The following is a 19,904-nucleotide window of genomic DNA, read 5'->3' on the forward strand; positions in this document are numbered from 1 at the left end:
TGTGGCTGAGGGTTCTCAGAGCCTGTGCCATAACTTTCTAACAAGGGTGGGAACCCCAAGATGCTTTGTCTTTAGGATTTTACAAAGTACATGTACAAAGTGATTCTCTCTCCGAGTGCAAATGCTTCTTAAACAGCTCAGCATGCTTCCATGTATGAGCTACTTTAGCCTAGCAGGTCTACAGATGGGGGTGACAGGTTCAACATGGCCAGCTTAAAGCCTGGAGACTGTACTCAGCCCAGCAGGACAGTGTTTGGCACGCAGCCTCAGCCCCACCATCTTTTTCCCCCCAAATGTGAGCACGGCATAGCCTGAAGGCCAGACAGTTGGGAGCCATCAGTGCTGCCTTAGAGGAACAACAGCCCCTTCTCTGACACACACTTGACCTACTGGTATCTTCACCATGTGATAGGCATGTGCCTGAGCACCTGATGGTGCAGGATAGGGGCTGGAGCTACTAGTCATTCATTTGGCTTGCAGTTCTCCTCCTGGCACTTTGCTTGAGCTAATAAGCCCTCCTGAGAGGCAGCTTATATTCACTTGGGCACAGAGCCATGCTAATACAGCTCTCCAGCTTTCCAAATGGAGCTGGCTGGGAGCTGGCATGTGTCTGGCCAGCATGGAGCACAGACAGGGGAGCCTGCCCATGTAGATGTACCCTAAGTTACTCCTGAAATGTCTGGACATGTACATATACATAAAGTGTTTTTCTAAAGCATAGGAGAACCCAACTCTTCGTGGGTTTTCACAATGTTCTACTCTTGGACACAGCAGTAAATTAATGTGGTGGTATGCATGCAGGAAAACGAATTTGAACAAAGAAGTAAAATTCCTTTCCCATTCTGTGTACTCGTGTGTGTGCACTCTAAGTATAGCTTACAAATCTTTCTCTCCATCTTCCAAGTTCCTGTACCTCTGGTGGAAGAATAAAAATGAAGTTTTTTGTCCAAAGATAGAAATCTGAGATTGTTATAAAGGAGAGATTGTGCAGATTGCCAGGTGATCTGACAGACTGATAGATTATGAGGCCAGAGGGAGCTACTATAAATCAACTGATCTCATGTCCTTTAAGATCCAGGCCTCGCACTAGCCTGGATTTAGTCCTGTTTCACGCATCACATTCCTCAGTCCTGGTTGATGCCTACTTGCATCTCCAGGTGTCTAAACACCACCAAATCAGGTGCCACTCCTGCTTCCACGTTTCCTGACAACTTTTGCCTTGCAAGCATAACTGACACTCTGAGGTCTTCCTCCCATTCCTGTTTTTCCAGAGCTCCAATCTAAAACCCTTAGGAGGACTGAAAAGTCCTCCTTCTTATGCCACCACTAAACTTTCTGAGTTCTCCTGTAACCGCTTTGGAAAACTAACAACTTTGATGTCTCCTCCTAGGTCTCTCACCGAGGAATGGCAGGGCCACCTGGTACATAACATGCTGCAGTCTCCTCTCATTTTTTCCCAGTATCAAGGACTGAAAAATTCCCTCTTCCAGGGGAAGGAGAGCTATTTCTGTCTTCACAGTGTAGCTGCCTTTTTCTCTCTAGAGCCTTTGGCCAATTATCAAATTATGAAACTGCTGGTAAAATCTTTAAGAGGCTCAAAAGAGACCCAAAAGCAATCGCATGTTAAATTGTTGTGTTGGTAGGGGAAACATAAAGACTGCTTTGTACTTCTTTGAGATATAACTCACAGAAAGAATGGTTACAGCAATAGAATTAAAGGGGAAAATATGTATTATATGGGACAAAAGACAGGAATGAAAGGAAACTTTAAGTTCAGTGAATCATAGAGAAGGATTTTTTTTTTTAATAAATTTGCCTCAAATTATGGGAATCACTGGAATTAATGGTAAATCTAGAACAACTGAGAACTATATTTTACTTCTCTTTAGCTGTTATGGATTCTGCAATACAAACTGACCAGTCAGCAAGTTAGAGATACGACTTGACTCAGACATTCTCCAAAATAAAATACTTTCAAGACCTAATGGTGAAAAGCAACACTTTTTTCTAATGTGGATAAACACTATGAAAAATTACAACTCAGGATTTCTGTTTTCAATTCACATTTATATCCAGAGCACCAAGAGAGTTTTCCCAAGAGAGACAACATCCCCTTCCAAGTCCCCACAGGCTAACTTTAGCACAATAGTTTCTCATATAAATATCGTTTGTGGGGCCTGCTCTACACAGTCTCAGAAGACTTGTTGGATGTGACTTTGTCTTGTGCGTAGACAGCTTTAGAACAGCATACACACCATTTTTGTGAATTGAACATCAGTTCCTACAGAAATATTTCCTGTTTCTCTTCCTCAGATATAGACAAATCAGGACTGGAGAATGATGAGACCCCCAGTTTAGCAGAGAAAATTGCTCACCAGTGATTAATAAGCACTGTCTCTCACCTGTACAACTATCATCTGAGCACAGACATTGTTATGTGAGTCACAGAATGGAAGCTACCCCAGAAAATGTCATTGAATTAAAAAGGATGACGAAAAGGAATCCTTATGACACACACCTTTCAGAAAATCACTACAGTAGCAAAAAACATTGCAGAATATGCTGCAACTTTGCAGCTGATATTAACCGACATCATGGTGATTCCTTTTTTGGTAACAAAAGTAAAGTGAACTGAGAACTTCTTCCTCCATTCTTGGTGGAGTCCACTTTGGTCCAACATAGGCCTTGGAAGCTCCAGCACATTAGACAATTAAAAAAAAAAAAAAGGTAAAAAATAATAAAACCCTGGAAGCATAGTGGATCAAAATTTCTGAATAGAGAAAAAAATGCCATGGCATTGTGTCAAGTTCAAAGCACATACCGTATTCTACTTTTAACAAAATAACATGCCACTCTGAGGAAATGGTGCAAGCCTTCAAATTACCTTTGCCTTCCTTAGTTTCATGTGAAATCTGATCAACATTCATAGAATAATAGAGATTTAGGCATCAATAATTAGGCTTCAGGGTAAAAGCCTCTCTGGAATAAGAGATTGCTTCAGGCTCTTTTCAGGTCATCATGGAGTAGCACAGTCTTTGACTCACAGACACTCATGGCACAGCTGGGAAGGTATTTTAATTTATTTTCACTGTGAAAAATGAGATCTTGGAGCACCAGAAACACCCTTTCCCTAAAGAAAAACTGTCTGCATTTCTACCAAGATGGAGCTGGAACCATTTGTTCCCTGTTGCTTTGTTTAAATGAGGCAATATACTAGCCATGTGAAGTATGCAGCAAAAACCAGCACTCCATCCCAATAACTCTGGCAACAACTGCTGTTTTCAATCTTTTCTTCAAGGTCAAAAGAATCAGGAAGATAATTGAGACCAAACCCATACATCTGACCCCTGCCAATAGCCTAGACCATTCACAATTGATTTCAAAAAGGAAGCAGCATCCAGATTGTCTTGGTGGCACTGCTGAAAGAACTGATGGCTGCAGTCAGGAGGCAAGTGGCCAAGCAGATGTATTCATGGGTTCTTCAGCTTCCTTTGACATCAGCAGTTCCACTCTCTTGGGAGACACTATTTTGGGGATCTGGGGTCTCAGACAAAGCCAAAAAGATCTTTCTGCCTTGAAGTGCCTCTGATGTCAAGTTCTGGAGGGCTCAGGCTTACCTCCACTTTACACCAACACACGTTTGTGCATTTGTGGTATTGTTTGCAGATGGGTGCAATCAGGGCAGCTCTCTGAACACTATGCCAAACAAGAACAATATACCAAAGGAGAAATGAGTAACAATCAGTACAGACAAATGTTGGCAAGACAGTGGCGATGCCTGCAGAAATAGGGTAATGTTTATAGACAGAGAAGCTGGAAAAGCAGCAACACCTCAGCTCAGATTGTCTCCCATCTGCTAATACATCATGCAGCCTTAAGGTCTGTCCCAACTGACCACTACTACAAGAAAATACTGTTCTTTTCCAGAAGCAAATAGGTGAATGGAACCTCTTCCACATGGAGGAGAGGGAGCCTTTTGCGTGTATCCTTGTTGGCATGAGATTGCAGCATTACAATGTTCTCTCTCAGAGGGAGACAGTAGGAGCTGCGCTCAAATGCCAGTTTGTACACATGTGCTGCCGTATCCTACCAGAGACATCAAGAGCTCTCCTATGACAGAGGAGCACACCCCTCTTTGCCTCTGCTCTGCCTTATTAGACATATTTCAAGTTTTAGATGCTAAGCTTAACATCCATTAATGATTTTACAGACTGCCTAATGGGTGGCCTACCTACCTGAGATCTCCAAGAGAAGATCAATGGAGATGCTCAACTTGATGGAGAACAGATTGAATGTACTGAAAGCAAGTGGTAGAAGGGCATCAGCAAAGGCAAATGAGGAAACCCCACTTGAAAGAAAATCAAGAGTTCAGCAATTGGAGCTAAGATGTTTGACTCTCGTGGATTTGGTGTACATGTATCAAAACAGTGTTTTAATGGAGAAGTTAAATTTTATGTTCTGTAAACCTGCCGATATAACACATTATGTGACTCTCATACTTGTCCTGAAGTTCTACTTAGGATGCAATTCTTCTCACCAGAACTTTTAGTTTTACTTTTTGCCCAAGTCATCAGCTTTCATAGGAAGGATTGGATACTGATCGCTATTCTAGTATTGTCACAGTGTCTATCTAGTCTCTATGTCCTGGCAAAACTTACAGTCACTGACAGTGATCTGCTCATCTCAACATCCTGTGGGAAACTGTATATCATATAGGAGCCAGCAATGGCTCCTTTTACTCTTGGAAAGTGACACAACCCAGAGTTATTGGAACTCCTATTTTTTTTTCCCACTCTTTCTCTCTCTCTCTTTTTTTTTTTTTTTTTTTTTTTAATGTTCCCTGTTAAAATCAAGAAACTGAGCCACGTATTTTTAATAATGAGAATCTGGATGAGGTTCAATCTAAATTTTGAAAATATATTCCAATTAAAGACTTTAATAGATTCTTGGCTTTCCCCACATCTCATTGCCATGTGTATTCAATAATCCCAAGCCCCCTTTTTCCCTAGTAATAAGTAGTAGACTGCAGAGCGGGTGACATCATTCTGCAGAAGGTCAGCCTCTCCTAAACTGCTGTTTTCTGATCATCTGTAAGGTTTTGTCTGGGGGCACTTTTATATAGACTGGCTGCAGCTCTGCTCTGACTGTGTCAAACATGGTGCTTGTTCTAGTAAACCTGTGATGACTTCTGCATTGCATGCTCCAAAAGAGAGGTTTGGTGCTCAGGTCAGGAGGGTTCACTGGCAGAAATGATGTTCTCCTCTTTGGTGGGGCAACACAGTGACTGTGATGACCACAGACCTGCAGAGGCTTGCTGATGCACTTGGCTACACAGGTAAGAACCTAGAAATTCTGTGATTCTATGAAAGTTTGTGGACCACTAGTGCCCGCCACACCAGACATCTGTGTTACCGGTTGTGGTATCAGACTCTCCAGCTTGTGTGGCAGCTGAAACCTATCATTGTGTAAATTAGAAAGTTATTTAATCCGTGTACAAAACAGCTGCATACAGTGCTCTGAGTATCAATTCTCTGTGTTGCTGTGGCCCTTGCTCAACATATAGCTCAGGCCAAGTGAATGAGCAAAACACTAGGATGCATGTTTAACAAGAGAAAGGGTAATGTGGAAAAAATTATAATACCTTTAGATAATTGTATCATGTGGCTGCATCTGGAATATTCTGTGCAGACTTGTTTTTAGAGAAACGATTAAGGACCTGGAAAACCTCCCAATAGAAGAGAAATGAAATGACTGGCTCTATTCACTGTGAGAAGCACGGAGTAGGGACATAAAAAACCTATAAAACAATTAATTATATTAAGAAGGTGGATGGGAAAGAACTTGTATTCTGCTTATCTCATTACATCCCATAAAAAGGGATGAATGTTCAATTACAGTAGAAAAATCAGAGTCACCTGAATGAAGTGTTTCCCAAAGTTGCACTATAAAAACATGGAAACCTCAGTTACAGGAATCTATCAAGGCTGAGTGACACGCAGCTAACACATATTCTTTACTCAGCAAGATAATATAGGCCCATGAGGGTTTAGCTCTTGATCTTTTTGATTAACTATGCAAAGTGAGCTTTCATTCTCAGGCATATTCTCTAGCCAACACATTATTCTACCTTTCTTTCCACTGAATTAGTTCCCAACCAGGAAATTGTCTCCCAACTTCTTCCCACTTTTTTTTTCCTTCTACACCAAAGATTGCATGTCCCTTTTTATCACAGTGTTACATACATTATCCCTTCGCCTGTGCAGTGGCTTATCCACCATGACCTCCAAATCCTTGTCAGTGTCAATGCTTTCCAGCACACTCAGTAGATATGTACACCCTATGTTTTGTTCCTAGACACTTGATATTGTATCTGGCTGAACTTAAAGCCATGCTTTGTTTGAATATGTGCAGGTTACCAAGCAATCCCTATTGCTCTTCATACCTCATCATTACTGATGACTTTGCAGTCTTTATGAGATTTGCACTTTTTATCAAATGCAGTTTTATTTGGTTCTGGACTGGTTAGTCCAGGAAACAGTCTTTGCAGAGAAACACTGGTACTGTCCTCATCAGATGGTGTTTTCGTGTTTAACATCAGCTTTTACATTTATTAGTCAGCTTTGAGATCAGCCTGCCACTCATTTCTTCAAATACACTAATGCTAACTTTTTCAAGCTGGCACATGTGGCATTAAGTTAAATGTTCTCTAAAAATCCTTCACGCCATTTATTTCTAATAAGCAAGTCAGATAATCAAATCAGATTTATTTGACAAAACTCTTTTAGAAAAGGCAGATAACACTTTTTATTTCATGAAAAAAAAATACAAAAGGGGAAAAGATAAGAATCCATAGCAATCCTCAGCATGTAAAAATCCATCTGGAAAGCTGCAAAGTCATCATATTTATACTACTAAAGTCCCAAGCTTCTGCCCCAGAAAGCATCACTTTTCCTACCACAGTAAGGGGGACTCTCCATAGAAAATCAGGGCTGAATTCCAGAGTCCCTGCAGGGAATCTGTTCCAGAACTCCACTAGACTTCATGTAACTGGAGCCTGTTACTTCTTCTTCTGTCCACCACAGGCAGCGTTTTATTTCAGTGCTATGATGTCCTCCCCCATCCCCTCTCCAGCCTGAATAACCATGACTTGCTCCTCATTGGTAATGTTTCTTCCTAGGCACATGGCCATTTTTACTGCTCTCATCTTGACTCACTGCAGTAAGCATGCACTCCTCTTGAGTTGCAGTGGACAGACACATCTAGGCTTCATGTATTTGTGGTGGCTGTCCCAGCAGTCAGGTATTAAAATAAGGTGTGTTTGTACTTTGGCTTTGCACCAATTGCTGAGACCAAGGGTCAGCATGGCACAGCAGCCACTGGAGAGGGGAGCACTGTGATGCAGGGAGTATTTCTGATGCATTATCTTAAGGTTCTTCTGCTTGGCTAAACGCAAAGCTCAAGAGCACTGTTTTTCAGTAAGTTATTAAGTTTTGAGACCAACCTGTGGACACAACCTTAGATAGGGGCTGCCCTATTCTTAGTTGTCTGTAGTGCAGTGGTGGTGGTCTGCACTGCTCTGGTTGGTCACAGGGTACTGGCTTGCTTCCTGGTTTTTCAGCTGCCAAACTATATTAAAACAAGCTAAAAATACATTAAATATTTTCCTTTCCTAATATTACCTTACCACGTAAGCAAGAGCTGGACTTGCTACTAGGATGTTATCTGATAACCTAAGGGAGGGGAGGGGAGCTGTGCAAGCCCGAATAGGAGGTGAGACAGGCCGGCCAGCCGCCAGAGGAGGGAGGCTGCTTCAGCAAGGGTGATCAGGAGGAGAGGCTGTTATGTTTCTATTTAGGTGGGTGATGAAAACCTTTCTGAATCCCTTCTTTAACCCATCTCTGACCTTACACCCCACCACAAGTGCTCCTCTCCACACATTCCCCTGAGTTTCTGTAAAATATCTCCTGCCCCATGCTGTGCTGGATCTTCTCCTGATCCTGCCTGCCCAGTGGGCAGCCCCCAGCCTCTCTCTGGATTAGACCACGTCATCCCCAGGTGGATGCAAGGTCTGGAGGAAAGCTTTAGTTTGATGTCCAGCTGAAGCTGAAGAGACTGCGGAATGTGCTCTGCTACACATGGCACCCATTTATTTTTGACTCTTTAACCTCACAGGTGTCACATCTAAAGACACTTCGGGTTTGTTTCTTTTGTTGCATTTATACTGGGGGAAAGAAAAAACAAAACAAAACAAAGCAAAAAATATGTTGCACCAATACACTGCTCACAGTGATGACCATGTTTTGAACTAGAAAGAACTGCAATGGAGTCAGTGGGTAAATCCTATCAGCACAAAATAAAAATGGTACTGCAGCCTGAAACTAGAGATGAAAGCCCTGTTTAAGAAATGAGAGATACAAAGGGCAGAAGCTATGAAAAGACACAGTACGAACAACTGGAAAATACTTGGCCTACCCAATAATTCTTCTCAGCCTCATACTAACAGTCTTTCCAGCAAGGCCCCCGGGTTTTGAAAGCAAGGCAGTGTGATCCTGGGGGGATGTGTACAGGGCACATTTCTGGTTTCCTGAAGCTTCCAGAGGACATACACTCCTTCCCCTCGGGTTCCCACTCAAATAGCAAACTCTAATTGTAACATGCCTGACATGCTGGAACATTGCCTCTGTCTCTCTCTGCTCTCTTTGTGCTTACCTCAACTCATGCCATGCGTGTGTACTGGTTCACCCAACACTGTGCTCCTTCCCGATCCATGTTTGAGCTCTGAGGACACCAGGGAAGTGAAGCAGCTGCATCACACCTTACAATGTACAGCTTGCCCTGTGTTTCCTAGCTGACATCCATCCTCTCTGCTCTGTGTCCTTTCACAGACATCAAGAGCTCAACAAGGCATGCGACCCCTCGCCCCCAGCACAAAGAGAGATCACTGCTCTTGTACCCTCTTCCCCTGCTCTTTCTGCGGCTCTTTGTGCAGTTCTTTGCATGCCCTTTTCACGCTCACCTTGCTGCTTCTGCATGGTAGTGAAATCTTCAAAGGTGAGGGTGCGCACAGGGGGCCTCCAGAAGGCGTAGGTCTCCATGATGGCCTCCAGTCCCGTCCTGTGGAATGGAAATAAAGTAAGGAGAGAAGAACATCAATCAGCTGGCAAGGATATTGGCACCAGGGAAGGAGGGCTCTCATCTTGCTTGACAGGCTGCCAGTGGCCACTAAAAGGCCACCGTGGCATCTGTGAATTTCGCAAGCAAGCCTTCCCACACGGGTGCTGGCTGCTAGAGTAAAACAACATTTCCCCAGTCTAAGATTTCAAAAGCTCCAAACAGTCTTTCCGTGGCTTTTTCTTTTTTAAAAGGATCCTAACTTTTCATTCTGCTTGGCAGGTGACAGCCAGCTCCTCAAGGCACACTTTTTCACAGAACTGGCTTCCACACTTTATGGACAGAAGCTGTCATACATGCAAATGTGGGAGACTGGGGATCCAGCCTACAGAACCCAAAAGTATTTTTGTGAATGGCCTTTCCCTGTCACTTCCCGCTTCTGGACACTGTTCTGAAGTGCTATTGGAAGTCATCCAAAAGAGAGTCTTGTTGGTTTTGGATTTTGACTGGAAATGAAGTAAGAGGCTTTTCATAAAAAGGTTGGTGGCATCTCTGCTTCGGGTCTCTAACTCACTGTAGATAAGGTACCAAAGAGAAAAAGCGAAAAATCAAGTGAGAACAAGTTTTCCTCTTAAAGGTCTGGAGTCTTGGGTTTGCTTGTTTGTTGTATGTTTTTTTTTTTTTTTTTTCATTGCAGAACGTTAGCTCTGCTGTAGTGTCTAACTCCACAGGCTCACTGAGGACATAGGTGCATTACCAGAAGATCCCCATGTTCTTTATGAGACAACACACTGTCTCTTCTTCCCAGGAAAGGTTCTTCTCTGCAGACACTGAATTTTGCTCTGTTTCCCATTCCTTGCCTTTCCCTGCATCTTTTCCCGTAGGAGGTTATAGCCCTTGCATGGGCTTAGCACAACTAGAGATGCTTTGTCAAATGCGAGAACATATCCTCTTTCAATGCAAAAGTCTCTAACATCCCCAGAGCCTCTCATCAGATGTTGAGCTGATACTGGAGCTGCCTTTTGCTTCTGAAAATGTCTTTCTGCACGTGCCTCTACTCACTCAGTTAACTTTCCAAAGTCTCCCCGGAAGCTCAGATGCTTTAAATACATTGGAGTTGGCAAACCAAACTCTGTATTTTAAGAGGAGGTTTAGAAGTGAGGTTGTTGCATGGTGTTTATTAGCTGCTAAGCTGTTAGAAGTAGAAACAGAAGACATCTCTGCATAGCAGTCTCACACTAGCACTGAACACATTACAACAAAACTATTTGGTTAATACAGTGGCCTCTGCCAGCTCATGGAGCTTGGAGACAAGGCAGTGCAGAGCGTGAGCCTGTCTGCTAAGCTGGGTTCTGTGTGCAGAAGCAGCTTCAGACTACCAGTACCACCCCCAGGATTTCCTGTGCTCCCCACATAAGGAAGCTGCACATGTGCAGGCTCCGGCTGCTTCTTGACATGCACAACCAGGAAGAGACGGGTACCAATCTGCATCCTTTTGAAACAAACCCCAGCCCAAATGCCGGGGGAGGATTTTCTGTTACCGTAAAAATCCGGAGAATAAAATGCCCTGAGCAAGTCAATGTAACAAGATCAACTGCTGAAAGAATCAGCCTTGATGGTTAAAAATGAGTAATCTGTCCTGAAATGCAAGCTGAAAGCTCTAGCCCTGCAAATCCAGCTGTTCTGCATCTGCCACAGGGGTGGTGCAGGGGAGCAGAGAGGCCAGCTCACTGAAGCCAGTGTTTGCACAGTCTGGTTCAACCATGGATCCCTGTGCACATAGCCTAGCACTGCACCAGCAGCTGACTTGTAGCTCTGTTCTCATCTAGATGGAGATATAAATACACCTTTCTCTTTTGGGTATAGGTAAAAACAGTAGATACAAACATCATTAAACTTCTTGGCCTGGTTAATGGTTGGACTTAATTATCTTGAAGGTCTTTTTCAGCCTAAATAATTCTAGTATATGATTTTGCTCCCTTCCCATAAAAAAAAAAAAAAAAAAAAAAAAAAAAAAAAAAAAAGCTGTTTCGCTGTGACTTAGGGAAACAATAAGCTATTGCCCCTGCCTCTTCTTCAAGCCTGCATCATTCACAGCTCAAATTTAAAATTTCTAGCTCTAAGTCTACAGCTTTCCCTTGTATCAATACAGTTCTCAGAAGAGAACTGTATTTCTAAAAGCAAATATAAAAAAATAAAAAAAAGGAGATAATAAAAGAAGAGATAAAAGAATAAATGAGAAATAATATACTGCTTTCAGGGATCAGACTCCACTCTTTCTATTCCTGCACAGGATGCCAGGGAAGAGAGGGATGCCACCTGGGACCCATCTCCTTCTCCTGTACCTCCAGGGTAGCAGGTCTAAAACAGCCCCCGTGCCACATACATGGCTCCTGGCCCCCCACATCCCCTCTGTAACTGCCAGCCTCACCAGATTCACAGCTTACCCTGCAATGCTCTGGGCAGCTCTACAGCCACCAGTACCTGAAGAATAGCCGCCAAACTCCACAGCAGGCTTAAAGACACCTCTTCACTCTTCCTTCCCCAAGTGAGAGCCCTTTGCTCCCACAGAAGCGTGCACAGAATTGTACGTCTTGAACGTACATGACAAAACACCCCAAGTGCATGGTTGACAGCTCAAAGTTATGTCCAATTCTCCTACACACAAATTTAAGCCCCTCTATAACTAGATTATCTTTTTTTTTTTTTTTTTTCCTCCTTTGTGCAGAAGTAGTGTTCTGGGTGTTTTTGAAATATTACCTGAGCAGAACACATATGTACTGAACTTTCAGATTATTCCATGGATCAGACAAGATCCAAGAGTCAGCAGCCTCATATATTGACCTGCTATGCACCTATCACCCCATTTAATGGAGTCTTGCAGCAAAGGAAAGCGCAGCTGTACAAAAACTTATTGGGTGAGAGTGCACACCACTTTAACACAACTATTTTTGCAACTCTTCAGCAGCAGTCTTAACAGTTTCTTTTGGGCTTTGGTGAGAGCTGCTGGTACCAAGTGTGCTGAACATTATCCATGTGGCATCCACTTTCTCTTCCAAAGAACTGCACTGAAAAATTGACTTCAAACTGTCTATCAGGCCATAAAGCTTCCCCTCTCACACCATCTTTATGAAGGAAGTAAAACAGTATCAGAAGAGGACTCACTGCCAGCTTTATTTTAATAAGGTCAGTCCTTTAAAAGGTATCCAAAATTTGCTCTCTTTTTCATTCATTTTTTTTTATTTATTTTTAGTGCTATAAAGTTTTAATAATAGGCAATAAATGAAACAGTTCCATTGTCTGAAAAATGAAAAAAGATGTACAAGCTATCTGTGCATGTCCATAATCCATCCCATATGGCCGACCTTGCCATTCCTGCTGCATGCAGGATTCAGGTCATCATTTCATAGTTCAATGGGGAAGCCAAGCTATTGGCTCCAAGCATCCTCCTCGCTCTCCTACCCTAGACAAAAGCTCTGAAAGCACTTCCAACACAAACAACTTTTATTCACCTCAGCTGCCCACATCTGAAAGGAAAATGCTGTTGCTTGCCTTCAGCTTACTTTTTTTTTTCTTCCATTACCCTGCTGGGTTTCCAGACTGTTGCCCCTTCTGGCTTCCTCCTGGATAAGGAGCTCCCCTAAGCATCCCACTGTCAAATGAACTTTACTCAGCCTCCAAAAATAGGCTCTGGCATTAAACCTGCACCCCCACTACCCAAACATTTGGCTAGCTGATCCCCATATGTCAAAAACACTGCTTCTCAATCTCTTGAAGCTCATGAAAGCAAACAAGTAATACCTGGCTTGTAAGTACATTGCCCCCTTAAAGAAGTATCTCTTTTATCTAGGTATCCTTTCACCACCAAGATCAGGTCTCTTCCTTTACTTTTACAGATGCCTCATCTAATAAGAGGTAACAGACCAGGCTTTCTCACACAGGCTAGCTCCCTAACCCACCAAGCCTGACAGCTAAGTTGCTGAACAACATTTGTTAGTCTTAATGAGTTTTATAAACAATACGACCCTATAATTTCTGCATCAGGCAATGACAGTGAAACAATATCAGAATAAGAAATGAGTGAAGGAAAATCAACCCTCTCTGTTTCATGGAAAAGCCTCACCACAAAGAAGACAGGCAATGTCTTAGGGAAGAAATGGCCCGAGAGTTCCTCTTCTCCCATCATGCTTTGTTTTTCCCAGTTTTTGCATCTTCTTTTTAATTTGCTAGCAAACTCTAACCATGGCTCTGGTTCAGCAGACCAATGTGGCTGGGATGGGATGCCCTGGAGCAGTCTCAGGTGTTCTGTGGCCCCTACTGCTGCCACACTGTCTTTTTAAGCTTATACAGAAAACCTGGACATATATACCACTTCCCTTCTTCACAAATGGTGCCTTTCTCAAATTACCACGTTTCTTTTTTTCAAAGGAGGCCTACACTTTCAGTGGGATTTTCTCCAGCTACATTCTGATGCTCTGTAGCTGACCAAAGTTGTGAGGATGCAGGAAGCTGCAGAGCATCTTGATGATTACTGTAATTGACCAGTGATTCTGATGAGATTAAAAATTCATTAGGGGAAGCGGAACCATCCAGCACAGCTATGAAAAATACCATTTAGTGAAGCCTTTCAACACACAGCTCGGATCTTAATGATTTTCTCCCTCCTATGTGTACACCTACATACATGTGTCCTCTTTAAAGGCAGCAGCTGAGTGTTACAGTGTCCTCTGCTAGCTGACAGCAGCAGTGCAACCTTAGCCAGACCACTGCTTGTGAGGCAGGCGTCTGACTGCTTATATATGCTTGCAAATACCTTTGCCTGTTTTTTCTTCCGAAAGCCTCAGGCTTCTCTCTTTGATGTGTAATACCTTAAAGATTTTAATTCCTCTTTACATCAGCAGAGAGCCTTACTGAGCCCTCCCCACAGCTGCAGCCGTGTAGCAATTTCCTGCCCTTTCTTAAATCAATGAGCTACAAAGATCAGTAATTCCCAACCTTTTCAGGAAACTGTCCAAATTCACTGGGCTAGGACCTTATTAATGCCTTCCATGTTCATCTAGCCCACCATGTACCTGGAACTGCATCAATCCCTCTTCAGAGCGCGGCTTCCAGGGCAGCTGCATCTGCACACAGGGAAGACCTTGTACAGGGGGCACATGCTATTTCCCCCACACAGGGAAGGAGAGAAGAGTAAAAGGCACATGTGCCCAATGTATCAGAACTAATACAGCAGGGATTAAATGAGGGTGGTAATGTCTTTTCACATAGCTGCTTTAAGATGAGAACAGAGGGCTGATCTAGGAAGTTGCCTAGGTCAGGACATTCTCTTTGTGAACATGGACAGCGTACTATTTAAATGAGTGACTGGGGGGAATTGCCCACTCACTGAAGCTTCCTATAACAAACCATGAATGAGGTAGCAGTCCTGGTGAAAGCACTCAAGAGGACCATGCAAGTAAAGCTGAATTATAATGCCCATGGGGACAGCAAATGAAGGCTGCACACACAATTTACACTCTGGTCTGCATGCTCAGAGCCTTGCTTTACAACCCTAGTGTTCTTGTAATGTAGCCATATATGCCTAATTTCATCATTAATTTAATGTTTAAAGGCTTCGTCATGCTGATTTAAAGGATGCCCACAACATTTGTAAAACTGAAATATTTAGATCTGTTGAACACTGTTGGAGTCATGAATGGCAGAGAAAGTTGAAACTTTTTGTTTGGGCTTTCTTATTCCTTTTTTTTTTTTTTTTATATGTATATATATAACATCATAATGTCTTCTAATAATACAAAAGCTTTTTCAATAAAAGTTCCTGCTTTACTATTGTGTTATTAAAATACAAGTTATTCTAATAATATTTAAGGTATTCCACTTAATCTTTTCATAAAAATCCTGACAAAATTAAGCAACACAAAGTGAAAAACTTTGACATCACAAGAGAAAAACTGAAATGGTTCGACACTAGAGCATTGTTGCCCTTTTATTCCACAAACCTATCAGAAAGTTATTTTCAGAAAGTTATTTTTTCTTCTAATATAAAGTAAGCATTTGTGCTCCAAGTTTGGGAATTTCCTGTGAAAATTAACTAAATCTGCCTTTTAGACAGCATTTTGCATAAAGGAAAAGAAAGAAAGCAAAAAGTAGAACCCCTTTCATAGGACTTTCCATATTTTGCAGAGTATTATCCTAAGACCTATTTGTTTTCCAGTCTATGGTCCCCCATTTTTCCACCTCCATTCATTTTATTAACAACAACAACAAAAAAATTCTGAGAAATACTACAGTATCTTCACAAGTTCCTTCATTTTTCCTAATGCTATAATAATGTGTACTGTAGTGCCATACCAGTAATACATATATTAATAGCTTATCAGAGAAGCTAAAGAACATTTTAATGATGTTCTAAACAACAAATGGAAAAGTTCAGAAGAATGTGACAATAATAGAAATAAGCATATGTAAATACATTATTAAGCTCAGAAAAAAAGTCAGCAAAACATATACAGAAGAAAATAACCTTAATAGTAGCGGTTATTGAAAAGATATAGAGGTAAAAGTGAATATTTAATTAAATATCTGACAACAAAAATACACGGTCACATAAAAAAAAACAACAACGTTGTAAAGCAGTAAAGCAATGATATCTTGACAGGTATGTTGTTTAAGAGTATCTAAAATATTCTCTTGGGGTTTTAGGAATACAGGTACAAAGTTTCCTTCTGCTTCCAGGCAGAGAAAAGAGCAGCACTGGAGGAGACTTCTGAAGAGAAATAGGTCAGTTCAGCCGGATAACCTCAAAAGTATTTTCTAAGGAAGCCATCACTACATCCTGTATCTGTTTAGACAGTTAGACAAAGTGAAACAGTTCTTCTGGTTCTTATAAGAACCAGTCTATAGCAACCTGCTCCTGTAAAACTAAGTACTGAAAAACACCTTCCCTGGCCTTACGTACGTTCCGTGTGTGATAATCAGGGGAAAGAAAGAAGATTGTTAAGGACACACAAGTTCTCCTTACCTGTTTCTCCCAGAATCTCTGAAACCTTTAGCGAAAGGGTTTCTGTCAATTTTTAATCTGGTGATCTATAAAGGAAGAAAAAGAAAATAAGTTAATCTCTCTTTTTTTTTTTTTCTTCAACAAATGAAAATTATGGATGATGACCACTCTTTCTGAAGCCACTTGCACAACTATCTTCCACACTTTTTGCACCAGATTCATGTTGAAGTTACCCTTCCATTGTGCATGACCAGATTATCCATTTAGAAAATGAATGGTGCCACATCAGAAAACCTGTCTTTGCTCTGGGCTCTGAGAACCCACTGGGTGCTGGAACTGAAAAGCTGTTCCAGAGGGAGAAGCACAGGGGACCTAGGACAAAACCCTCAGAGCTACAACCCATCAGCAGTCACAGATTTCAGTAAGCAGGCATACTACTCAGGTTTGCCTAGTATCTGCAATATCCCAGCACTCCCAACACTCCCAAATCCCAGCAGCTGGATGCATTCATGGAGCTTCAAACAATGCTGAGGAGAAAAGGCTGAGCAAAGCACAGGCTACAGCCTCCAAAAGACAGCAGCTGGCCACCTCGTCACGTGCACAGCTGCTGTTCTGCTCAGCATCTGGGTGGCCCTTCAAGAGTTTTCTGGTCTGGAAACCATTTTTTTTCCCCTCCTCTAAACAAAGAAGAAGATGGCCAGACTTAGTGTTTTTTTGGGGTGCGGGGGGAATCTTCCTTCCTGCTTTAAAGTTTAACATAAATTCCATGTTGGCAAGAATGGAAAATAGTATTGATATGTTGACTTTGCAGCCTGTGCTGTCGTGCTCTTCCTTGGCCACTGCTTAGCCTGCTACAGCATGACAGCTTCCCTGTGTCAGCCTCGCCTCATCCCAGATACTCTGCCTCTGGGGTGAAAAGGGACCAAGACGCCCCAGATCATGTTGCATTTAAGGTGATTTTGCTGAAACTGCTCAAAAGGGATGAGTCTGATACAGACTGATTTGAAGTAGACTTGCAGGTGGTTTGCTTCTGTCGGAATAAAGCCCTTACTCCTGGATATTAGCCTCAGATCTGGAATGCAGCTCCTATTTTTGCAGAAGCTTAATTTGTGAACTTAATTTCCGCTAGCCTGACTTTGCAGCTGTCCAGGGACTTGTGTGTACAGAGACAGATATGTTCTGTGGAGTATGGAGTTACAGCAGAGGGAATCCCTGTGGTGGATTTGCTAAAATTTTATGACTGTTTCCAGGGACACTTCTCCCAGTAAGGCAAAGTTTTACAACCACTGGAGGGCATGCATGTGGATTCAGGGGATTTAAATTTATTTTTAATAAAATAGTTTTTCCAACTTATCAGAATCTCCTTTACTGATGTTATAAAAATACCACCCCAAAATATTTTTTGGGAAAAAAAAAAAAAAAAAAAGAAATTCAGTGCTTTTTTTACAGTAAGGTGTCTTACAGAGATTTCTCCTTTAGCATCCTACTCTTTACCTGTGAATTTTCTCTTATAGGTCTGGTTATTAGGGAAGAATTACAGACTTTAAAAGGCTGTCCTTTTTTATCCTTTCTCTATCCTCTTTCCATGTCTGGTCTACAATTAAAAGTTTCTTCAGTATTTGTATCAGAGAGGAGAGAGGAGGGGCAAAAAATTATAAAGTGCTGCAATTAAAATTGCAGTTAAAAAATTATAAAGTGCTGTTTGTCAGCACACCGACCATTGTAGTAAAATATTTTTTAATTCTACTTGAATAATTTATTCCATTTTGTATCCTGACTAAAGACAGTTCAAGGGGACTCAGAAAAAATTAGGACTAGGTTGAAGCAGTCACAGAAGCACCATAAGCATGTGTGCTCTCTCTTATATGTAACAAAATACAAACTCTATAACCACTCACTGACTAAATGTGACAATCTGCCCTGAGTTCACCTGACGTGGCTCGGTCCAAGAATACCAAGTACAATGATGTCCACCAAACTCATGAGGGAATTCTCCAGAAGCTCAGATGCTGTCATGGAGAAATGTTTACCTCCTTATTTTTGATTCAAGACTCCTGTGGAGTTTGTGGCAGAAAACTGCATAATGTATTTTCCTAGCAGACTTGTTAAGTTATTCTTCTAAGCTGGTTTCTGCCATCATTCCACCTCATGACAATACCTTGCGCTCTCAAAATGGACACTACATTATTAACACAGCAAAAAGCTTCATCAACTGAGATTTTATTTGAAATGGCTGGAAAAAAAATGCTTTACACAAACCTTATAATGCTGTCACAACCCCATATGGAGGAGGATGGCAAGAAAGAGAAATAGGATGTGCGAAATGGCACTTCTCACCTGAGGATAAGATAGTATGCTGCACAAACAAGGTAAGAGGAGCATGCTGAGCCCAAAGCATGGCAGAGGTGATGTGAAGACTAGGGGAAATGTACAGAGGTAATGTGTGATTATGTGGGTATCTCAACATACAATTCCTATAGAAACAATGAAACAGGCCATGTCCTTCAAAGACCAGGACATCTTTCAAGAGGCCACTGAAGGAAAAGAGGGAGTAAACTTGTGTAATCCACACAAACCATTTCCCAAACTTCTTTCTTTGCTAGTGTCTCAAATGCTTACGTTTTCAAATGCTCTCATTTTCCTGACAACTGTTTTCCTCTCAAGGATATATTATCTTTTGAGAAGATAGTGATAGACAGGGAATTCTGTAAACTAACGCTAGTGTGGACTAAATTTACATTTTGGGTGCAAAGAAGTCTAGTTTAAGAAAAGGGGCAGATCAGTCACAAAGATCAGTAGCCAGTGCCTCTGCAGATAGGATCCCACTGCGGCAATATCTTTTCCTTACATCTATAGCCAACAGTAACACTCTCCACTGGAAACTGTGCAGGATCTGAATCAAATCTGAATTATGCATGAGAACTTCATTTAATGTGCAATAGATAGACTGCTGTTGCTTATATTCAAAGGCTTTTTTTTTTTTTTGTCAGCAAACTGACGACACTCTTCTTTAAAATTTCTACCTTCATTGAATTTAAAAAAAAAAAAAAAAATATATATATATATATATATATATATATATATATTTTTTTTTTTTTTTTTTTTTTTTCCTCTGTGAGATAATGGATCTGGACTGGTGGTACTGCCATAAAATCACAGTGCAGTCAGGACACTGGGGTTTGTACCACAAGGAAAATTAGCAGCAAGGAAAAGTGAACACAATGCACCTCTTGGTGGATGTTTTCACCTAGTTATTTTGGGGAAGAAACATCAGTCACCTTACCTCCAGGATGGTTTTCTGGCTAGATTGACTACTCCATAGCAAACATTTTCTCTTTGTACAGAAAAACACAGTGGGCTTGTGGACAATGTAGCTCACTTCTTGAGCTACATTTCTTAGAAAAAGTTAATGTCTCACAAACACAAAGAATACACTGATATCTTTATGAACACCCAACACAAAAGGAGCTTGAAGGCACACAACTTTACCTGTTGATTTTGGTAGGCTGTCACAGTGGTGAAGACAGTCTCTGGGAAGTTGAAGGTTTTCACCCCATCTCCTGAAGGAACTGGCTTTGTAGGAGAAAGGTCACTGCTGAAATCCTTTCGGATGACATGAACACGGGGCTGGTACTTATGCATTGAATGTAAGATTATCTGAAGGGAAAAAAAAAAAAAAAAAAAAGGAGGAAGAAGAGGTAGTGGGATTTTTGTTTGTTTGCTTGTTTGTTTGTTTTGTTTTTCTAAAATTTCTGCACTACATCCAGAAGTATGAGGAAGCAGGGAAGGATTA

The 19,904-nt window shown here is 41.5% G+C and overlaps 1 protein-coding gene across 1 annotated transcript in view; it reads right to left on the reverse strand.

Annotated features, from left to right (window-relative positions):
• The window catches only part of TBX15 (T-box transcription factor 15), a 97,434-nt gene that overhangs the window by 5,070 nt on the left and 72,460 nt on the right, over nt 1–19,904 (reverse strand). The window contains exons 5-7 of the mRNA XM_068698781.1: nt 19,601–19,768; nt 16,133–16,197; nt 9,017–9,114 (exon numbers count right to left, since the gene is read on the reverse strand). Of these exons, the coding sequence (XP_068554882.1) occupies nt 9,017–9,114; nt 16,133–16,197; nt 19,601–19,768 (331 nt within the window). The remainder of the gene's footprint in view (nt 1–9,016; nt 9,115–16,132; nt 16,198–19,600; nt 19,769–19,904) is intronic.

The sequence above is a fragment of the Anas acuta genome, chromosome 1 (assembly GCF_963932015.1).
Source record: "Anas acuta chromosome 1, bAnaAcu1.1, whole genome shotgun sequence".
In the NCBI taxonomy this organism is placed as follows: Eukaryota; Metazoa; Chordata; class Aves; order Anseriformes; family Anatidae; genus Anas; species Anas acuta.